This window comes from Lipophrys pholis (genome assembly GCF_963383615.2).
Source record: "Lipophrys pholis genome assembly, chromosome: 23".
In the NCBI taxonomy this organism is placed as follows: domain Eukaryota; kingdom Metazoa; phylum Chordata; class Actinopteri; order Blenniiformes; family Blenniidae; genus Lipophrys; species Lipophrys pholis.
The window spans coordinates 4,394,059-4,414,862 of NC_137645.1; the positions used below are offsets into that span (position 1 = coordinate 4,394,059).

At 41.5% G+C, this 20,804-nt stretch overlaps 1 protein-coding gene across 1 annotated transcript in view; it reads right to left on the bottom strand.

The window, feature by feature from the left end:
• The window catches only part of LOC308127802 (dystrophin-like), a gene marked incomplete at its 3' end in the record, with an annotated part of 105,190 nt that overhangs the window by 51,838 nt on the left and 32,548 nt on the right, over window positions 1-20,804 (bottom strand). Inside the window, exons 12-22 of the mRNA XM_080493131.1 lie at window positions 20,230-20,411; window positions 18,916-19,066; window positions 16,884-17,003; window positions 13,524-13,625; window positions 12,619-12,726; window positions 11,547-11,726; window positions 9,446-9,642; window positions 7,479-7,602; window positions 4,843-4,921; window positions 2,413-2,525; window positions 1,966-2,094 (exon numbers count right to left, since the gene is read on the bottom strand). Of these exons, the coding sequence (XP_080349257.1) occupies window positions 1,966-2,094; window positions 2,413-2,525; window positions 4,843-4,921; window positions 7,479-7,602; window positions 9,446-9,642; window positions 11,547-11,726; window positions 12,619-12,726; window positions 13,524-13,625; window positions 16,884-17,003; window positions 18,916-19,066; window positions 20,230-20,411 (1,485 nt within the window). The remainder of the gene's footprint in view (window positions 1-1,965; window positions 2,095-2,412; window positions 2,526-4,842; window positions 4,922-7,478; window positions 7,603-9,445; window positions 9,643-11,546; window positions 11,727-12,618; window positions 12,727-13,523; window positions 13,626-16,883; window positions 17,004-18,915; window positions 19,067-20,229; window positions 20,412-20,804) is intronic.

The window sequence follows — 20,804 nt, forward strand, 5'->3', positions numbered from 1 at the left end:
GTGCACCACCTGGTGGTACAAAGTGGAACTGCGAGTCTGATTAGATAGCGCTTTCATTTTTAATTTTTTAGATTATTATTTCAGATGATTAATCTTGATCCTGTCCACTGCCCACATGCCTTACATAAGCTAACAGTTGTTGGCAAGATCTGCCGCTGGGAAGGATGTTTGAAAAGTTTCACAAAATATTGTTTCTGGCTGCTTAATATGAAGATTATACAGACATCAATGTGTGGGAGGAGGTGTGCATTTGTGTGTATGTGGAAACGAGGGAACGTGTGGGCACATGAGAAGAGCCTTGTTTATGGGTGGAAGTGTCTGAAGAAAAATCTCATTCCAACTCAACTCCATCTTCTGTTTTCCTCACAGCTTCATGTTTCCATCTCCTCTTTATTCTCCGTGCTGATGAGTCGCTTCTTTTTACCATTTCCCTCTGCTGTGTCTCCAGCATCTCTGCTGATTTTAAGTTTGTTTGTGCAGATTAATGTTCCGATAGTGTCAAAATGTCGATCACTGCTGCGCTGCTGGAGCTACCCACTCATTAAACGGTGCATTAGGGAATATTTTCCCTTTTAACACTATAGAAAAATACCAGCAACTCAAATCACCTTTACAAATTTTCACCCCAAAATCTAGTACTAGAAAAATCAAGCAAAAATATTTAACAATTTTAGCATTTTAGATAGCCATTTAAGCTGCTTATTTTTGCCTTTTTGACTTTGTGTTTTTAGCCATGTCAACTGTATCCAATTGAGTCTTCTTCTGATTTGAGTTGTTTGAACCATTTTGTCATTGTTTTAGCTGTTATCAATGCTCACGGTTTCAGCCATTTGAACAATTTTAGCCTTTTAAAAAAGATTTTTTTCTGAGCAATTTTAGCAAGGAGATAAATCTTCTAGAAGGAGCTGTAAATCTGGCAGATAGATACAATAAAAATAAGATGAAAATATTTATGTGCATATAATGTAGTGAAAGCTTCTGGGAGCCACTACAGTGATGGTCCAGTCTTGTAAATCCAACATTAAAATCTGTCCCCAGCTCAACCATAAAATGGTAGAAAGAGGTTGAATCTCTCGTAAGAAATTTCATTATTAATTGCTGTTTTTCTATTTTTGCTTTAGAGAAGTAAGTCTGCAGTTTCCATGCCGAGCCACTAGATGGTGGTGTTTCTTGTAAAGCTACTTTGGTTCTGCTAATTGTAGTCACTTGCAGTAACTTTCTTCTCGAGTTGAGCTTGTTTTGGTGTAAAGATGTGGACTGAAGACAAACTTGGTACAACAGTGGACACAAGTGGAATTACTTGAACATGAAGTGTGTGGTTTATTTGTGATGTGCCAAGGACTTCAGTACAGGAGCATTCAGATACTTCTGAGGCATTTTCACAAGTTCTGAATGACATAAGACATTCAAAGCAAATCTCCAAACAAGTGGAACTGGAACCTGATGCCAACTTGAAGCTCTCCTGGGTCAGTCAAAAGGGGAATGCTAAGCTAAGCTACTATGCTGGTTGCACTAAGTCAAATCTGTTTAAAGACGTTTGTACTGTCCAACAACAAGGATACACTACATCTACTGGTCAGCTTTACTTACCTAAAAAGTAATAGTTTTCATTAAGCTAGTTCTGTCCCAAAAATCCACAAATATGAAGTATGGATTATCCTGCAACTAGCTATTTCCTGTAAGGCTAACACGAGATACTTTAATTAGACTACAATGATACTATTTAGAGGATTTTGACTGGTAACTGAGGTAGTAGCGATTCGAGTTTAGAGGGAGTGGAGTACTTACAGCCCAATGCTGTGACAAGCAGGAGCGTGAAAAAACAGAAATTCACACAAACCGAATAGATAAATAAAACCAACAAGAACCTAAACAAATTGTGTTCGTAAATAAAAGGATTTAAACAATGGATGAGAAGTGGATTTTGAAGAATAAAGTGGTTCAAAGTCAGAACTGGTCACTCACCTGGCATCGGTCCAGTTGGACCTTGAGTGGTTCTGGTTCGGATGCTGGAGGCGCCTGGACTTTGAGCCAGTTCTCGCTGCTGTCCACCGCCTGCTCGCACTGCTCGTACAGGCTGTAGAAGGCCAGCACCTGCAGCACATCCTCAAGTTATTCTGCAGACTGCTCAGAGAAAACCACTGCTGAAGACACGACATTCCACTGTCTTTCTTCACTACTCAGGTTCTGCCGTATGCAGATGATGCTGTGGTGAATCGGGGCACACTTTGTCTGAGCACCTCTAAACACTCTACATGTGCAGGGCTCAGTGTTTCAGAAAGCGTTGAGACCTTTGCACAAAGTGTCGCGTAAACAGTGTTGATCAGCTTTTTCTCCATTCATGCAGAAATCATCAGTTTTTCCCCCCCTGAACCTTTTTTCGAGCTTCGTTAGCGTCGATAACGTGCGTACCTTTGTCTGGTAAGCTAGCCAGGCCAGCCTGTCTGCCAGCAGGGCGCAGAATCCCACCCAGCGCTGGTTCAGCTGATCCGCCGCCTGGGCTATGTCATCAGCACGGCTCCCCTCTGTGACGGCGGTGGAAGTGAGCGGGCAGACAGAAAGAGAAAACACCAACTGTTACATACACACACACTCTGATACGCACTACAAGCATCACAGTGTGCCGAGGCCAGACACCCACCCCGGAAAGTGCTCGCTAATCACAGCGCCGCAAACACGTTCGCAGCTAATTGGCAGGTTTTTGATGTAAACGGCCAATTTAGAGTAAAAAAAACTGAGTTTGGAATCAATGCTGGAGTTGTACAAAAGAGGGATTTGAGAAAAGGGCGACGTGAACTCTTTCGGCTGCATGTTAATTGGAGCGGGAGGAGACGGCGTCTTGCCTCATACGTCTTATCTGGTGTGCAAACATCCCTCTTCCTGTAATCCCGCCTCGCCGTACCCCGGTGATGTCAAACACTCAGACACTCTCCAGGAGCCGGAGATCTTTGTTAGATGAGTGGGCGTCACTTCTGACCCTTTCATATGAAATTCACCAATCTTAAAAATGTGACAGCAGTCAAATCACCCTAAATGACTTTTTTTTTTTTTTACGCCAAAATAAACCAAAACAGATTTTTTTCTAATCAAAAATGATTGCTGTCAACAAGACATATTACGTTTCTGCTCTGTGAAACATTTATTTCGATTAATATCAGATAAGCTGTTAATATCTTCTAACTATATATGGATTTTTGGCCAATACAGTTTAAGCGACACTGATTAGTTTTATATTATATTTGTTTATTTATTCTATCAGCAACATCCAGCATTACCTCTACTCACCTTTTGTAACTTTACTCATCAAAGGAATAAATGTACTGGGAAATATGAATCTGGACAGTTTTTCTTTGGTGTATATTCCGGACCTTTTAGCATATTTTCTATTTATTGTCACTTTGTCATATATTTACTGCTTTATCTTGGCAGATATTTGATTAAAATGCTTTATTCTGTCCTTCATTTGAGTTCGGTAAATCAGGTTAAATTTTCTTAACGAGTATTATTCCAGTGTGCAGTTTTTATTGAAACTGCACATCTAAAGTAGTAAATACAGTTTCTACGTTCTCCCACTTAAACTGCTAACCGAGCTCTGGTGAAAGAAAGTTGAAATATTCAGATTAAGGCTCTATGAAAAAAGATACTCAAGTACCTTTTTTAAGATACTTAAGTACAAGTACCTTACCAGTACTTAAGGTACTAGGGAGGAAATAAATTTTGCGGGGGCAGTGGTGACCTCGGCGGGGTGTCAAACATAACGCTGGTGTATCTGAAGAGTAGAATTGATCAACTCCATTAAGTCCAGGCAGGAAAAATGTCAAGCGATCGATTCCGAGAGTCTGTAAACTGGGTTAAACCGATAAAAAGGAATGATATGATGACATTAATGTAATACATCCGAGTACATTGGTTAATGAGCCATAGTTTACAGCAAAGTGATTTATTGAGTGAGAACAAATCAGATGGTATTGATGATCTCCAATTACAAAGAGGCCAAACAAACTTCAAATAGAAGAGAAATCCATCATGATATCATGCTGGAGCCAATCAATATCCTGTGGCACAGGAGAATATTAATCTTTCAGCAGATTTGGGGAGTCAAAAAGGCATAATGTCTTCACTTAAAATATTTTTTAAATACAAATAAAAAAATAAGGAAATGGCAAAATGTTGAAGTTAAACAAAACTGGTTCAGGTTTTGTGCCAATTTTTTTTTCTTTATATTTCCAAAAAATTAACACTTTGGAATATCTTTAAAGATGATTATACAACTTTACAAATTATGACCACGTGAGTTTGAACTGGGGTTCCCGAACTAATGTAGAAAATCCAAATATGATATGAAGTGGCTCCTTTAGATTCTGTGAAAAATCAAAACACAAAACTGACATGAGCAAATCCGATGGTAATTTTTTCCCAAGCATCTGTTGGAGAGCTTGAACTGTATGCTGACGATGTGACGGTTTACAAACCATCAAATTACAGGCCCAGTACAGAAAAGCTGAGAGCTTTTTCCCTTCACACTCGGCTCTCATTAGCAAGTTGTGAAATGTTCAGGCGCGTTTCGTGCGCCTGAAGGTCAGAGTGGAAGAAAAGGTAAAGTGAGAGGTATAAATGGAGCGTTCCTGCGCTTTCAGAAACCCCAACAATTGCACAAGGACAGAGGAGCGGACGGACGGAGAAGAAACATCTTTCTCTCCCTCTATCAGGGTTTCTATGGAGACAGGGAGAGAGGGTGGGACAGGTGGAGGCGTTGCCATGGGGACAGACGGGGTGTGCATGCATGTGTGTGTGTGTGTGTGTGTGTGTGTGCATGGGAATGAGTGTGAGCGTGCGCGTTACCCTGCTCGACCAGGGTCTGCGCCGTGCGAGTCGCCTCCTGGAGCTTTCGGTACTTCTCCGGCCGCTCTCGCTCTATCGCCTGTGGCAAGGAAAGGGGGAGTCGGGGGGGAGGAGAGACAACAGGAACAATTATTATTTATTTCTGAAGAAAGATTAACACTCTCTCAGAATCAATGTCCAATTCACAGCGTGAGTGAACAACAGCAGGAGGTTGTGTCGCTTCATCAGCCTCTGATCGTATTCTGCTGTGACATTTACAGCTGTCTGCACACTGGTGGTCACTTTCTGCACAAGACTGATTATCAGGGAGGAAACCGCCCGGGCTGTTCCCCGTCGGTGGTGTGACTTCTGCTCTCTTGTTGTGGCTTTTGTTTTTAACTTGCTGTTTGTGGATTCATGTTGTCAGTTCTGCATTCGTGTTGAGGCTTTTGCATTAATATAGTGACTATTGCATTGGTTTTGTGGCTTTTACACTCCTGTTGTGGCCTTGAAACATGTGTTGTGGATTTGAAACTCATAGTTTTAAGCTTTTACACTTGCGCCAAGGCTTTTACACTCATGATGTGGCATTTACATTAATGTTGTGGTTTTTACACTTGTCCTAGGGCTCTTACATTTATATTGTGGCTTTGGAACTTTGAATGTGGCTATGGTTCACATTTGTGTTGTGACTTGTGCAGCTGGTTTGCATTTTTTCCAGATTGTGTAGTGGCTTGAGCACTTAGGGGCTTTATATTTGTGTTGTGGCTTTTATATACATGTGTGGCTTTTGTAATTTCATTTTGCAATTCAAAGAATGTTTTGGTTTTTATGTCAGTGTGTAGTATTTGTATCTGTGTTGTGGCTTTCTTTTTAGTGTTGTGACCTTTGTATGTCTGCTGTGGAGGTTTCGTATTCTTGCTGTGGCTTTTGCATTTGTGTGGTTTGATTTTTGTTGGAGCTATTATATTTGTCTTGTGGGTAAACGCTGAAATACTTAAATTGCTATTTTGTCACTTATTTTGAAGAATCTACATCACCTTTCGCTTTCATATAGCAAATAATGCAGAGACCTTTTCTTTCTAAGCTCGGTGTGATGTGTGGCTTCTATAAGCTGCTGCAGAAAGCAAAAGTCATCACTTTTCATCATCTACTAAAGCGTATGGATCATTTGTAGAGTTGGCAGTTAATTTCGCCACAAGCGGAGCTTAAAAGCTTCACACGCTGCTCATTGTTTATGAGGCCGAGCGACCGTTTTGTGTGTAATCCATTCATTAGGAATGATCGGTTGGCACATTTAGAAAATGCTGACTAACATTTACACCCGTTTGTGTTTATCTGATTAGAAACTCGGTGTATGAGTTAGTCACTCTGAACAAGTCTTTCATAAGTGTGTCTAATTTCTTTTGAATGTTTTTCTGTGAGTGGATTTATAGCAATTATTTTTGCCTTCTAATTGAAAGCTGGGGCATGAGCCACTCAATCAAATCAAGAACTGATCAAGAACAGCAGAAGCAACACACTGTTTGATTTGTGATCATTTGAAACTATCAATATCATTAAATCTAAGATATTCAATAAAGTTGGATGATCAAAACAATGATAAGAAGAAAATTCAGATAAGTCTGTAAAGTTGTTTAAAACAAGTTTCGTGTCCAAACCATCTTGAAAAAGTATGAAAACAGATAGAAGCTTAAAGGTAGTGTGTACAATTCAAGCAATGCTACTGCTGTACATTAGAGGGCGATACTGGGTCACTGCATGGTCTGAATAATTATGAATTAAAAAACAAACCACTGTTGCATTTGGCTCATGCAGTGACTCATGCAGCCTCCATTGTGTTTAGTGTTCAATCTAACTGCAGTAGCATCCAGGCTCCATAAGCAGTAAACTCATCTACTTTTGGAATATATCCAGTGATACTGTGTCATTGTTTTTGATTTTGAACAGCCGACCATACAAGGTTACTCCTTTTAGGACGCCTACTCCACTTTATTTGAGTAATATTATGCAAACATAAAGTTAAAGCACTCTTCCCACGTCTGGTTAACTTTCAGATTTAACCTCAAAGAGTCTTTTTTTTGCTTTAGGGGATTTTTAAGGGTAAATATTTTAGTATTCAGAGCATAAAACCTCCAGTATGTGGAAGATATAGGCGTCTAATTGCATTAGATTGAATGAGTGAAACAACCGTCTTCAGAGGGAATTTTGCTCCTTCCTCTTGGCTTTACCTTTATATTCAACATTCAGACATTGCAGTGGTATCAAAGTTCTCATCTACCTCTTGACAGGAATGTGAATAAGTATATTTGCCATGTAATAGGAGTTATTTATCACTGCGTTACAGGTTGTTTTTACGTCTCAGTTGTTTTCTTCCCACCGTGTTTATCATCTTCGGAGCAGTGACGTGTACCAGAAGTTTGAGAACTCATTACGGACACTTTGCTGCATCTCATCTCGCCTGTGTGCATAATCACAGTTCACACAGTCCTCCCAGGTAGGACCGCCGTGTGGAGGGGGAAATTTATTTCTGATCCGACTGTGCGATGGAACCTTGTTATTTCTACATGACGGGTTTCAGCAGATTAATCTCTGCGGGGCGTCTCAACTTCTTCCCCACCGTTTTTTAAAGTCTTTTTTTTTTCTCTCTCTCCTACCTGGACTTTGTCGTGCAGCTCCTGGATGCTGCCGTCCTTGCGCGACACAGAGAACTCGGGGCTCTGCAGGATGGCTTCTCCACGGGTCATGTAGCTGTGGACCTCTGTGAAGTCCACGTCGAACCTGACAACACACAGACGTGCACTTTGCAACATAAGCAAATATTATTGGGGGTTCGGTCGTATAAAGTGTGTAACAGTGGGAAATGAGCACCAGTTGCCGGGACAAATGCAGGTACAATCATGAAGTAGCGGGAAAACACTGGTTGATGATTTCAATGCCCACGTGATCCATTCTGATAATCTATAACAAGTTTATTCATTTCATTTAAAAAAGAAAGAAAAGTCCATCAGTGTGTGTTTTCAGTTTGTGTAGAAGCATCGAATTCAGTCAGTCAATTAGTGAGAATCCGTATCAATAATGTTCCAAAATGGACAATTTCTTTGTAATCAAATTGTTAAAATTAGAGGGAGATGCTCGTTAAATCATTTCAATGTAAACTTTTAAATTGTTTTCTCAACTTTATCAGCATAAAAATGCCATTTAATTGATTCCTATGTGAAAAAATGTGTATTGTGAGTCAGTTCTTTCTTTATTTTAACGTTTGAGCGTCGTAACGTGACTATATATGTGTTTGTTGGTAGTTTGGAAGAAATGTGACAAAATGAGGACGTACCAATCAATAGAGGGTAAACAAAATGCACACAATTTACTCTGATGAAACATTATTTTTTTCTCTCCTGATATCTGTAGAACAGTTGCGAGACACACTGTAACTGGGCTCGTACCCATATTGAACCTCACCATTTAATTAGGTTCACTTATAGATTGGCCTCATTATCTCATTCAGACAGAAAAGAAAAGCAGTCAAGGAATAAAGGACTTCCAGCGCAAGGAGTCGATTTCCATGTCGCTTTTGTACATCCACCTAATAATGTGATTTGTGGAACATCACGAGGGAGCATTGTTATTATTTTATTAAATTTCACTAATAATTGTCCCCTGTGGGTAAGAGGTAGTCAGTCTGAACCCTCCCATTAGTATCTGATATGCATGGTTCCATACACCGCTCTTCATATTTGGTAAATCACATATTTCTTAACACAGTATATCCTTGCTAATCTTTGACATGTTCCAGTCTGATATACTACATTATCACGTGTGCATCTGATCATAGCACAAGTAACAATCTTTTCTGAAAGTATGTTAAAAAGTACATATGAGTACTAGGTTGGTCGACTCACTACAAGGGTTTTCTGAATGTTTGGTCTTCACTGCAGCTGAGGCTCTGTTTACACCTAAAACATCCACTGGAAGGAAAACTGCATTGTTTCAGTAACGTTTTACATTCGGAGGGCAACATTTTGAAAATAATCGCCAGAATAGTCGTTAGTAGTTTGCCTGTCGAGCCACAAGCAAATGCCGTGTTTTTGTAATACAACCATACACATATTTTCAAGCTGCTTTAAAATGTCTTTTTTAATGGTAAAGGTCCGTCTCTGAAGATGATGATGCAGTATTGTTATTGTTGTCAATCTACACGCACATGAGTCGAAATGTTTTCTGATTTCACAGCAATGGAGAGCTGTGAGAAACTTTGCGTTTGTCCCTCGAGAATGTTGTGTAAACAGGCCCTGGACGTCTCTGTTTCTACAAGGTGACACAGAGGAAGTGGAGTGTTTCACCACCTACCTGCTGAGGAAGGACAGCAGAAAGGGGTGCATGAAACTGAACATTTCACACAAGTTAGAAAACATTTAAAAACCCACGAAAGAAGCTTTAAAGCGCGCACACACACACACACACACACACACACACACACACACACACACACACACACACACACACACACACACACACACACACACACACACACACACACACACACACACACACACACACACACACACACACACACACACACACACACACACACACACACACACACACACACACACACACACACCTTTTCCTGAGCTCTGAATCCACGACCACTTGTCTCTTCTTCTGTGGCGGCGGTGACTCTCGTGTCTGGCGGACGGCCGACACCTTCTCCCTCGTGGTCGCCAACTTGGTGATGGTGGTGGTGATGAGGGAGTGGTCAAGCTCGGACTGCCGCGGTGGTGGCGGCGGCGGCTGCGGTGAGCTGCTAGATGATGACACCTGAGCATGAGGCAGGAGAGAGAAAACAGCAGGAGGCTGCATCAGTTTACAAATGTCAGGATGTAGAAAAGTGGACTTTCTATAAACCAACAAGACTTCCTGATGTCTATTGATGACGTCTCTCCCAGAATAGAGTATCCCAATATCCCAATAACAGCTAAGGTGTGAGCAGAGCTCCTGGGGTGTCCTCGCTGCCATGGAAACGAGGGTGCTCACAGCCGAAGAGCGTGTCTGCAGAGGTCAATCTACTAATTATGTGATTGATGATAATGGACAAGTAATCGAGAGAGGAAAAGAAACAACGTGCACCAAATGAAGACGTGTGCCACCAGTGGGACTTCATCATGGCTCCTGGATTCAGTGACGGAGCTCCCGCAGGTGTCCGTTTATGGTTATGGAAAAATTATGTGACAATACTTCCTGTGAAGCTAAACAGGTTCTAGGGGGTGGTAAACACCTGTCTCAATAAAACACCGGTTATTTTAACTAGTGAGATTTATCCACAAGATATTACAATAAATGCCCGTCTGGAATAAACACATCCCACTTTAACTGGCTGGGTATATCTCAAAGTTTTAAGTTTCATTTAAAAAAAATAAATTAACCATAACTAACTTATGTTGTTTAATGTTTAACTCACCTTAACATTTGGTTTAACAGAAGTGCTTGACTGTATTTGTTTAGAGAAGCTAATGCAAAGCTGCTACATGGATAAATAAAGACAGTTGATCTGCAGCATAGACTGGCTTTTCTATAGAATGTTCCTGGTCTAAGCAATGAAAGTTCTTTTTAAGAAGCCACAGTAACTTTCTCTTTTTTTTCTTTTCAACATTCATGAGAAAAGTTCAAAAAGTACATTTGTTGGGGACTGTTTTCCCCCTGGTGGATTCGTCCACAGTTTTGCCTCAAGCCCAGTTTCTGATGTTGTATAGGTGGTGTTTGCCAACAGCTCCCATCACTTCCTGCTCCCAGCAGTGCGAGTGTGGCTATGGTAGATTTGATTATCAGTACAGAAGCAGTACAGGCTCTTTCAGCTTTCATGGCGTTTCTGTGCCAAGCTAAGCTAACTAGCCTCTGCTTGGCGCTTTGTATGTAAGCTGAGTTAACATTTCCCATAGTGAGTGTGGAACTCCTTTCAAACCTAGTTTAAATAACTCCACCAATTTAGTCAATGAGAATACAAGTTGCATTAGCATAAATGTTTTTATCAGCACATTTCAAACCGCTGAAGTCCTTTGTCTTCATCTTATCGGCTCTCACCGAGCGTGTCACTTTGGAAGGCTTGAGTGTGACGGCAGAAAGGTGCCGATAAAGACGGAGAGGAGCGAGCTGACATTGTGTAGAAGAGAGATGAGCAGAGAGAATAGTGATCGCTGTCGAGCTGACCATGTGGGACTCCACCAAGAGAGGATGTCTCATGTCAAACTATCAAATAAATGTCTCAAGAACAAATCCTGAGGAGGAATTTCAGACATTATTTTAAATATTTTTCCATCTTGAATATTGAAATTCGACTTTGTGGTTGACGGCATCTTATGTGACAAGTCAAGACACGACACAGATTTCTGAGGACTTTAAAGGTACAGTAACAACAAAACTGGTGGTGTTAAGATGATAAGGTTGTGGGAGGACTGCTCTACAGATGTGACACTGAGTTGAATATAAGATGGTATCATCTGCATACAGACGATAATACCGACGGGCCCAAGACGGACCCCTGAGGGACCCCTGGAGAATTGTGTTTTGCAGGGTCAAACATTTAGTATATAGCACTTTTAAGTAAAAGTTGTAAAACAAGGCTGATAGAAGAAACTAAAAGTCTGGCTCATTAGTTTCATCCGTCAACCCGATGCGATATCTTCAGCATCCAGTGATAAATCCTGAGCCGCCTGTGAGTTGCTCACCTGGGAGCTGCTGGTCTCCAGGCTCTGGATGAGCCGGTCCCAGCGCTGAGCGAAGCTGTCCAGCCGGGCCTCCAGCTTGTTGGCTACTTCTTTGTTCTTGACACTGGACAGGAGGTCCTGGCTCATGGAGCACAGCTTGTCCATGGTGGGGCGCTTCACCTCCAGGTCCGCCTTCACCACCTGAACGAACACACAGATTTGTGCTTGTGGTCGTCACTCACAATAATTTTCCAACTGATAAATCACACTTATTTTTAGATGTATGGATCTAAGTGCAACTTGTACACCAGTGCAACTTTGTTTTTTTCTCTTAAGAAAGCAATTTTTGACAAATGTTATGGTGCAGCTTATAGTCCACAAAATATGTTATATTTGCCTAACCTGAATCTTAGTCTTTTATCAACACGCTAACCCTTAAATATGTACACAATTTACTGGGTTCAAAATTGTGATTCCGACAAATAATTGATATAGAGCACTGGTCGTCGGACTGAAGGAGCTTGAAAGACATTACCTACGAACCACGCATTATTTGAATACTAAAAAATCATTGTGAAATGCAAAATGACCTTGTATAAATTCATAAAACACATGTAATTAATTAATTTTAAATTGATTGACAAGGAAAAGAAACAATTTTGGTCATTCAACTGGATTTGTTTAATACAAAAGATTTTTTTGCAATTTTGTGCAGCAATGATTGTGCTTTTTATCTCACTATTTTATTATAGTACAGCATTCTTTCTTGTATAATGACTCAAATTATTGGCCATGGCTACATATTGTTATTGTTAACAGTTGTTGGAATCCATAGAAGAAAAAAATAACTATTCTTGCTCTAGTTAGATGCTTTTAATTTACAATATCTCAAAGTGTTGACATATTAAAACTGTGGTTTTGCATTAAAATACATTTTGTCATTTGAATTAGTTCATTATACAATAAATTCCATTCTGAAACCTTGTCTTTAATAAGATAACAGTATGTTAATAGCCAATTCCTGTGTTGGGAAAAGCAGAAGTAACAGTTGAAGTTTGAAGCGTCAGTGTAGCTCGGCATGCTGGGAACTCACAGCCATACGGCGCACGCAGGCCGCCGTCTCCCCCGGGTCCCTCAGGCTGGACGTCCTGATGGAGCGAACCAGCTCCTCCTTCTGAGTGAGCCAGGAGTCGAACAAACACTGAGGGGACAAAAAAACCAATCATCATTCTGTCTATTTTCCTGATATTCTATCATCTCATAATCTCAAAATATTCTATCTACTTTATATCTACTCTCTCACGCTCTCTCTGTTCATCCATCTATGAATCCACCCATTCATCTAAACAATAAAGGAAATGAGGAAAAATGAGTGCAACAGGTGAAAGAAAAGAAGAATTGGTAGGAGAATCAGAAGAGGTAGATGTGAAAGAGACTTGATAAGAGAGCAGATTGAGGAAATAATATGATAATCTCATTAATTTGATCCTTCTGGATGTTATAAAATTACAACTTCATCTAATATTCCTCTGATCCACAACAGATACAGTGTAAATACATACAGGATGCACAGGGACTTTAAAACAGTTACCATTTACTACTATTCATTTCAAAAGTCTATTTTCCTTCAACAATAACACTGATCATCTTGAAACAGAGTAAACACTGCACCTGCTCCTTAACAAACTTCTTTTTACTCCGTACTGTCGCGCACAAAAGCCGACCTGCAGGGCGGCGATGTAACTCCGGGACTTGTAATTAAGGCTGCTCTGTTAATCGCGTATAAATCTCATGTTGTTATTTTAGCAGGCTCAAGAATAAACTCAAGAATGAATTCAATTGTTCTCAATACAAATGCTGAAATGAATTAAATAAAGCACAAGAAAAAGTTTATAGCCACTAACTCTTCTTAGTAAAACGCCGTCCTTTGAGCAACTTGACACTGGAATGCAATATATTTAACAGTATGATGCAAAATAGGTTCACCCACACACACACCTGTTCATTAGTGAAGTGCTGCCATTTCAGAAGAATCCCCTGCAGGAGGATCCAGCGCTCCTCTGTCCATCGACAAATGGCTGCCCAGCGGTCACCCAGCACCTACACACACACACACACACACACACACACACACACACACACACACACACACACACACACACACACACACACACACACACACACACACACACACACACACACACACACACACACACACACACACACACACACACACACACACACACACACACACACACACACACACACACACGTCAGGACAGTTGACAATTTTTTTCAGTAGCCGTCAAATAAAAAAAGAAAAAGTGTTTGATTGATTTGATACCCATAATATAGATCCAGAGTCTGGTGCATAGTTTACATCATTAGTTCAGATCCATAGTCTAGTTCCACAGACCAGCTCATGAGTCCAGAGCCATAATATAGATCCAGAGTTGAGATAAATATTCAAACTTTGTGCGATACCCTTTTTTGTTTTATTAGAAAGCTGATCCTTCAGGCAGGCTCAGCTCAGCCTCTCATGCTGGACCATTTTTTAAGTGGTGCTGCTGTAGGTTTAGACTACTGTAAGAGCTTCACACAGTCTCCCTCCATCCAGTTCTATGTCGGCATGTCATGAACGTTTAGTCTCTCCTCCTCTACTTCCCGCTGATTTGCACGTTGCAACAATTCAAAGTGGCACAAAGAGCAGGTGACGGCATCAAGGCTGGGTTTCAAAAGGAACATCTCCAGGAGACTGAGTGCACTATGTTTGGGTCACAGTTCAATACTGCTTCCTTCAGGAGCGAATAAACACTATTTAACATGAAGACATTCAGCTGGAAAGATTCATGAGAAGAAATATGAACAATATTTTTAAGCAATAATGAAGTTCAACTCACATGGTCTAATGGAACCATAGAGAAAATTCAGTGTGAAGTTCTCTTGAGAATAACAAGAAAGACTGAATGAAATATCTTTAGATTAGATCACAATCTGCTCCCATCACTGGTAAAGATGGCTCAAAGACACTTGAACTCCTTCACCTGGGGGAGGAGCTTTCTCCTCAGTGGTCATACCATCTATAATCCTCGATGTGACTGGAATCAGTCAATGGTGCTGGTTTACATGTTTGTTGATGGAATTTAAGCAATGATGAAAGAATGACAGTGAGGAAGAGGAGGATGGGGAGGAGGAGGAAGACCATCCTGGAAAGGCTCATTGTAAAGCACATTTAGAGGATTCAGTGGAAGCGGTTCGAGCATTTTGGCGCCTCCCATAAGAGTCAGCGTGGCTCGATCCAGTCCAGCCTGGACTGTGTGTGGAACTCTGACAGGAGGGCTTCTACTTCCACTAACAGCCTTCATCGGCCAGAACCGCGGCCAGCTGCCTTTAAGCATGACCTTCGCAAAGCTGCTTTGTCCAGATCCTCCTATGAAGTCACACTGAGGGAATTATTCAACTTTGCCACTGACGTAGAGGCAGAAGAGTCCAGAAGGTGAGCAATGATTGACACTGAAACGTGGCTGAACTCCACCCTGCAACGTACCTCAGGAATGTTTATGAAGATTATTAAAGAAGTTTTGCCACATATGTCACCTGGTTATTTCCGATTGTAAATGTTGGGGATTGATATTACCTCCCAGATAATCTACACATACACTGAAGATGTTTATACTTCACTCCACTCTATGTGCATATTGACATACAACGCAGCTTCAACTGAACAAAGTCATCCTCGGAGTGACGGACGGAGGGAGGCGAGGAAATGAAAAGACAATGAGATACAAAAGGAAGAGAGGCGAGCTGACGGGCACATACAGATGTGGAGAGAGGCCCAGCGGGTTAATCTTAAGATGAATGGCCTGTAATTTATCAAGTGACAGTGCAACAGTGGGAAGGCACCTCCGATTTGCATTTTCTACATTCCAGCACACACTGCTCGTTCTCATCTATTTATCTCTCTTATCTTGTATCCAGCAATAAACTGCACTGCAGGAAACGGCTCCAGTTGTTAAAGAGAAAGTCAAATAAGAAGTTGCACTGGGTTTCTAATGACATTAGGTGTGATTAGACTTTATATTCTGTGCAGCCAATGTGTGCAACGCATTGTAATTGTTTAATATGACACAGTGAGTAATCCGGGCTACTCGCAGCAGCATTGTGCCATCAATATACTTGTGCAAATGACCTTTTTTATTTTTTTTAAACAAAAACAAAGATTCTCATTTTCAGCTAATTTGCTTCAGTGCAGAGGAGCTCACTTTTATCCGAACCGTTTTCTCCCCCGAGGAAGTTTCAGTCTCATCCAATTATCTCCCTTTCTTCATTTCCTGTTTGTGGATGTTGCCGGCTTCGCCTACAATCTACCGCGCTTTACTCGCTCGTATTTCCCTGATGCGATAACGCAGCGGCTCCCAGCCTTTTCTTTTCTGGAGAATACTGAGATTGCTTCTGGAAAAGGCCACTTCGAGGAGGACCCAACTACAACTTGCAACGTGGGAAGCCTTTCTTGAAGCTTATTTGCTAAAACATTACAGTGAAGCCCAAAACGTACACTTCCACTAAAGCCTTAGAGCTCCTATTAAGTCACACAATATGCCAAATACACTGTTATAACAACTTCTTTAAAGTCCTGCTTGTGATGATTATCTCAATTGTATTTTTATGTAAATCTCTAAACTAATAGGATGTAAAGTACTTTTGTAGAAATTTAAGATTACATAAGAAAACCATGAAAGGTTCTGCAGCTAAACTGAAAACAACACTAAGCTTCGTTCAGAGCAATTACAGCCACAATACAAGTCAGGGTCAGCTGCACAACAGAAGAGATTCATTCTTCCAGATACTGGTCTTCTTGTTTATTGGATATCCTTAGATACATCCTGGAGACAGACACCTACGGGCAGGAGTTTCCTGGATAAAGACAGTAATTCGGGCGGCGGTAAGCTGCAGTTAAAGTGGGAATCAGCTGTTGTAATAGATTTCTGCTTTACTCTTTGCAGTTTGTGTAAATTAACAAGAGCAGCTACGGTTCGAGCATCAGAGGCCAAGACAGGCGGAGAATTGACCACACAGGAAAGTCTATATGTGTGATGATGAGTTACACAGGAAGCTACAATCAGCAGAAAGCTGCAACACACACACAAACACGCAGGCACACAGCTCAGGTGGATCTTGCTGGCAGGGGATAATTACTGCACAACACCAAAGACAGAAGTATCTCCTGTTCAATCTTCTTTGTCTGCTGAGCTGGCACACACTGAGAGCATCTGTGGAAATGTTTAGAAGTTGGAGAAGCCCGTGAGGGGGGGGGGTGTGTGTGTGTGTGTGTGTGTGTGTGTGTGTGTGTGTGCTTGCCTGTAGTTTGCTCTCCAGGGCCGCGGTGGCGCTGTCTCCGCTGCTTTCGTCCACAACCACCACCATGTGAGTGAGAGAGTTCACCCTCACCTGCTCCAGCTCCAGGTCCTCCTGCAAGAGCTGCAGCACACACACACACACACACACACACACACACACACACACACACACACACACACACACACACACACACACACACACACACACACACACACACACACACACACACACACACACACACACACACACACACACACACACACACACACACACACACACACACACACACACACACACACACACACACACACACACACACACACACACACACACACACACACACACACACACACACGAAAATGAATGGCTGAATGTTGAAAAAGGAACATAATACACAATCATTTTTAGTTTTGAACAATCGACAGTAACCAATGAGGGTGTTAGCATGTCTCCTAACTTATGTGTCTTGTGTTGTAATACTACTTTCTACCACAGGATGGTGCTGTAACTTTTGTTCCACCCAACAGTCAATACAAACGCTCTAATTTTACATTAGTAAAATATCAAATGTGCTTTTTCAGGTTGTGACGCGTCAAAAACTTATTTTCTAACTATGGAGTAGAAGAATGTATTTGGTAACTGGATATTTTTCAGTATATAAAATATGTTCCGACCAGTCAACTGTACCAATTTCTACAATCTTGTACTTCCTTCAATGGGCTTCAATTCAATAAAAGTTCTCTTGTGTACAGAAGAAAGCTCACTGTGTATTTGTGTGGTGCAGCTCTGATTTCCCAGCACGTTGTGTTTGCTATGATTGTACACCAGTGATTGGTGGTAATTTAGCCACGAGTTTGAACCCACTTTTCTCCACTCGCCTTTCCAAATGGCATGACAATACAGGCGAGAGTGAAACGACTGTGAGCATTTGTGATTGTAGTGGCTTATAATTGTTGCTTCTCCTCTGTGGGAGCATCTGCAGGTTTGTGGATCTGACCGAGCCTCTTTCTGAGAGAAACCTCAGAGTTTGTAATACGGCTAATTTGATGCTTTTTAGTTCCACAGGAGGTGTGAAAAAAGGCGATATCTGCAGACTGAGCGTCGCTCTGCGGTACACCCCACAATTAGAGATATTATCAATGGCTTGACCTTGGAGAGCAGAAACAAACTCATTCAGGAGCTGTTCTGCAGATAGTGTCCCTATCGCACATGATTGTTAGAAAATGAAGTTGCCAAGTTGTCATGGAAATGGAGACGTTGATAATACTATTCAGTCTGAGGACACTGACATGAGATGGTGTTTGAAGGGCTCCTCGTGTATCTTTCTTCTTCGCGCCATCAAAGAGCTGGCTATACTATTAAAAGAACCTTCAGAAAAGCTTTGGAAACAATTTCATTCTTCATCCTTGAAGGATCAAACGTAAATCTGAGGAATGATGAAGTATTACTAAAATCGATAAAAATGCTGAGGCCTGATTGAATGGAAACAAAATTGTAGCAGCTAATGATAAACTTTAACTCTCAACATCAATCTAACAAAACAAAACTCCCATTCTGGAGAAAACCCTCCACAATGGGGGGGGGGGGGGGGGGGAGTAAATTCTGGAAAGTTCGGATAGAAAGATCCAAACTTGTTTTTTCTTTTTATTGTCTCAAAGATAAACTTGTGTAACTTTTTCTTCATTCCTTTTTTCTTTTAAAAGTCTTTTAATACCAAAACTATAAGACAAGCAAAGTCTCTGCAAACGAGAGGAGCACAATATATCGCAAACTATATCGTACTTTATGGCAACACATGTGTCATGGGAAATTAACTAAAGTGAAATTGTAAATAAATACTTAGAAATATAAAAAAAACTAAGTCGTTTTTGAACTTGCACAAGGTTTTTCCACAGTTACTCAAGGAAATCTTTGGGTGCTGACTCTTATTTGTAATGGAATGATATGACAAATTAACAATATTGTTACTTGTTTTGTTTTTTCGGTGCGTACGGCAGTTTTATCGTAGAAACCAGAGTCGGCATAAGCCCACCTTGTGCTCCTCCACTTGGTGCTTGACGTCTTCCAGGTCGGGCCCCAGCGGCTGAGCGCCCATCCTCTTGATGCGTGCCTCCGTCACGTCCAGCCAGTCGGTGAGCTGCTGCAGCTGCTGATGCTGCAGCTCCATCAGGACCTCGTGGAGTCTGGGAGCGACACACGGTGCACAGAGCTGTCAGCCCACACACGTCAAACCACCACCCGACGACCCGTCCGGGGCCGAGGGGTTCAGGAGGGCAGGGGACGGGCTGGTTCAACCCTCACAGACGCCACTTTAATTGGTAGAAACCGTAAAGAAAAAAGAAAAAAGAAGCTGCTTCTTCCTCTCTTATGCTCGCCACGGCTTTACAACAGATCCCTACTGTCTTTGTGAGTGAGGTATTTGCTCGTCCGGGCCTTGTCTGTACAGCTCTGTGCTCGAATCAACAAGATTATCAAAGGAGATAGCTGAGCAGTTAATTAAATTTGGCTCGGTGTCAGTTATCATGGCGTTCACTGTAATTAGAAAGGCTGCACTTCTTTGTAGCTATGAATGGTGGCGGCTGAAGGGCTCGTCCTTCATTGTGCGGGAGGAGATGGAGTTTATTCACTCGTCCAAATGAAGACAGGAATGTGAAGTCATGGATGTGTGGGGCTTGAGCTGGGTGACCAGTGTAGAAGCTTTTATTCCCCCTTTGTCTCTCCTCGAGGCCCCGTTATCTCATCAGACATGAGAAACTGTCGCCATCTTCATTTGCACAGGCTGAACTACCTGATTTACAATTCTCACTGGATCCTTTTGAGATCTGAGCTGAGCTTCAGAGACTCACTTAGCACTTCTGGAGTTGGATAATATTGGTTGAGATTAATAAAAAATGATGATATATTTGTTTTATCTCAACCAACTCAAACAGACCACCGCTATGCGATAGCTCCAACCCAAACACATTCGATTCCTCCCACTACACGCATTTATTTTTATTCTTATTTATTTTAGCAGTAATTTCTGGTTAAATGTTGAATTTGCTGTATTTCTTCGAAATTGTTTATTCGACGTAGAAAGCATATTTTAACAATAAATATTGTTTTACAAAGCCTAATACAAGAAAGTGTCCAAATTACAAAAAGTGAACACAGATTTTCTGGACTGTAAGTTGTAATTTGTTTGTTGTGTAGATAATCAAAATAGAATTATACATACTATCTGCGACCACTAGATATGACAGCACAAAGCTGCTCCAGTACCACAGGAAAGAAATGTGTGAACGTTATTCCACCAAGAGTGACATGAACTGGTTCTTGGTTTGTTCTTTGAGAGAAGATCCTGTACCTGCTCTGTCTCTCCATGCTGGCCACTCTCAAGTGTTCCCACCGAGAGTTAAGAAGGTTCATCTGCTCCCTGATCTCCGAGTCCTCCTCGTCGCTCAGGTTCCCCTCCCCCAGCAGGGCAGCGCCGGCCCGGAGGACGCGGCCCACGCTGCCCTGGTGGCTGGTCAGCTCCACCATGTAGCCCTGGTGGAGAAACAGACACAACCCGGTCACTCGTGTTGCACAATCAACCCTCCCAAAGCTTCTGGCCCTTCTACACTCATTCCAGGAAAAGAATTTCCCACCTCCCACTTCGGTGCTTATTCTATTTCTCCAAGCACTTAGTTCTAATAAGATCCTTCCGGAGTCCCGCACGGCAAAATGCTCGGGGTTAATTTTGTTTTAAGAGCATCAAAATCGATAGCCAGACAGCGTTCCCGAAAGTCCTCATCCATCAGAGTTACACTAAAGTTTGAAACAGCAGCTTTAATAGCTCTTTAAAAGCAACACAGCAACTCCAAATGATAAATCTTTCAAAAGATTATTGACTTGTGCTCTGCCGATACATGAAATATTAAAGGAACAGCAGGTGATGTG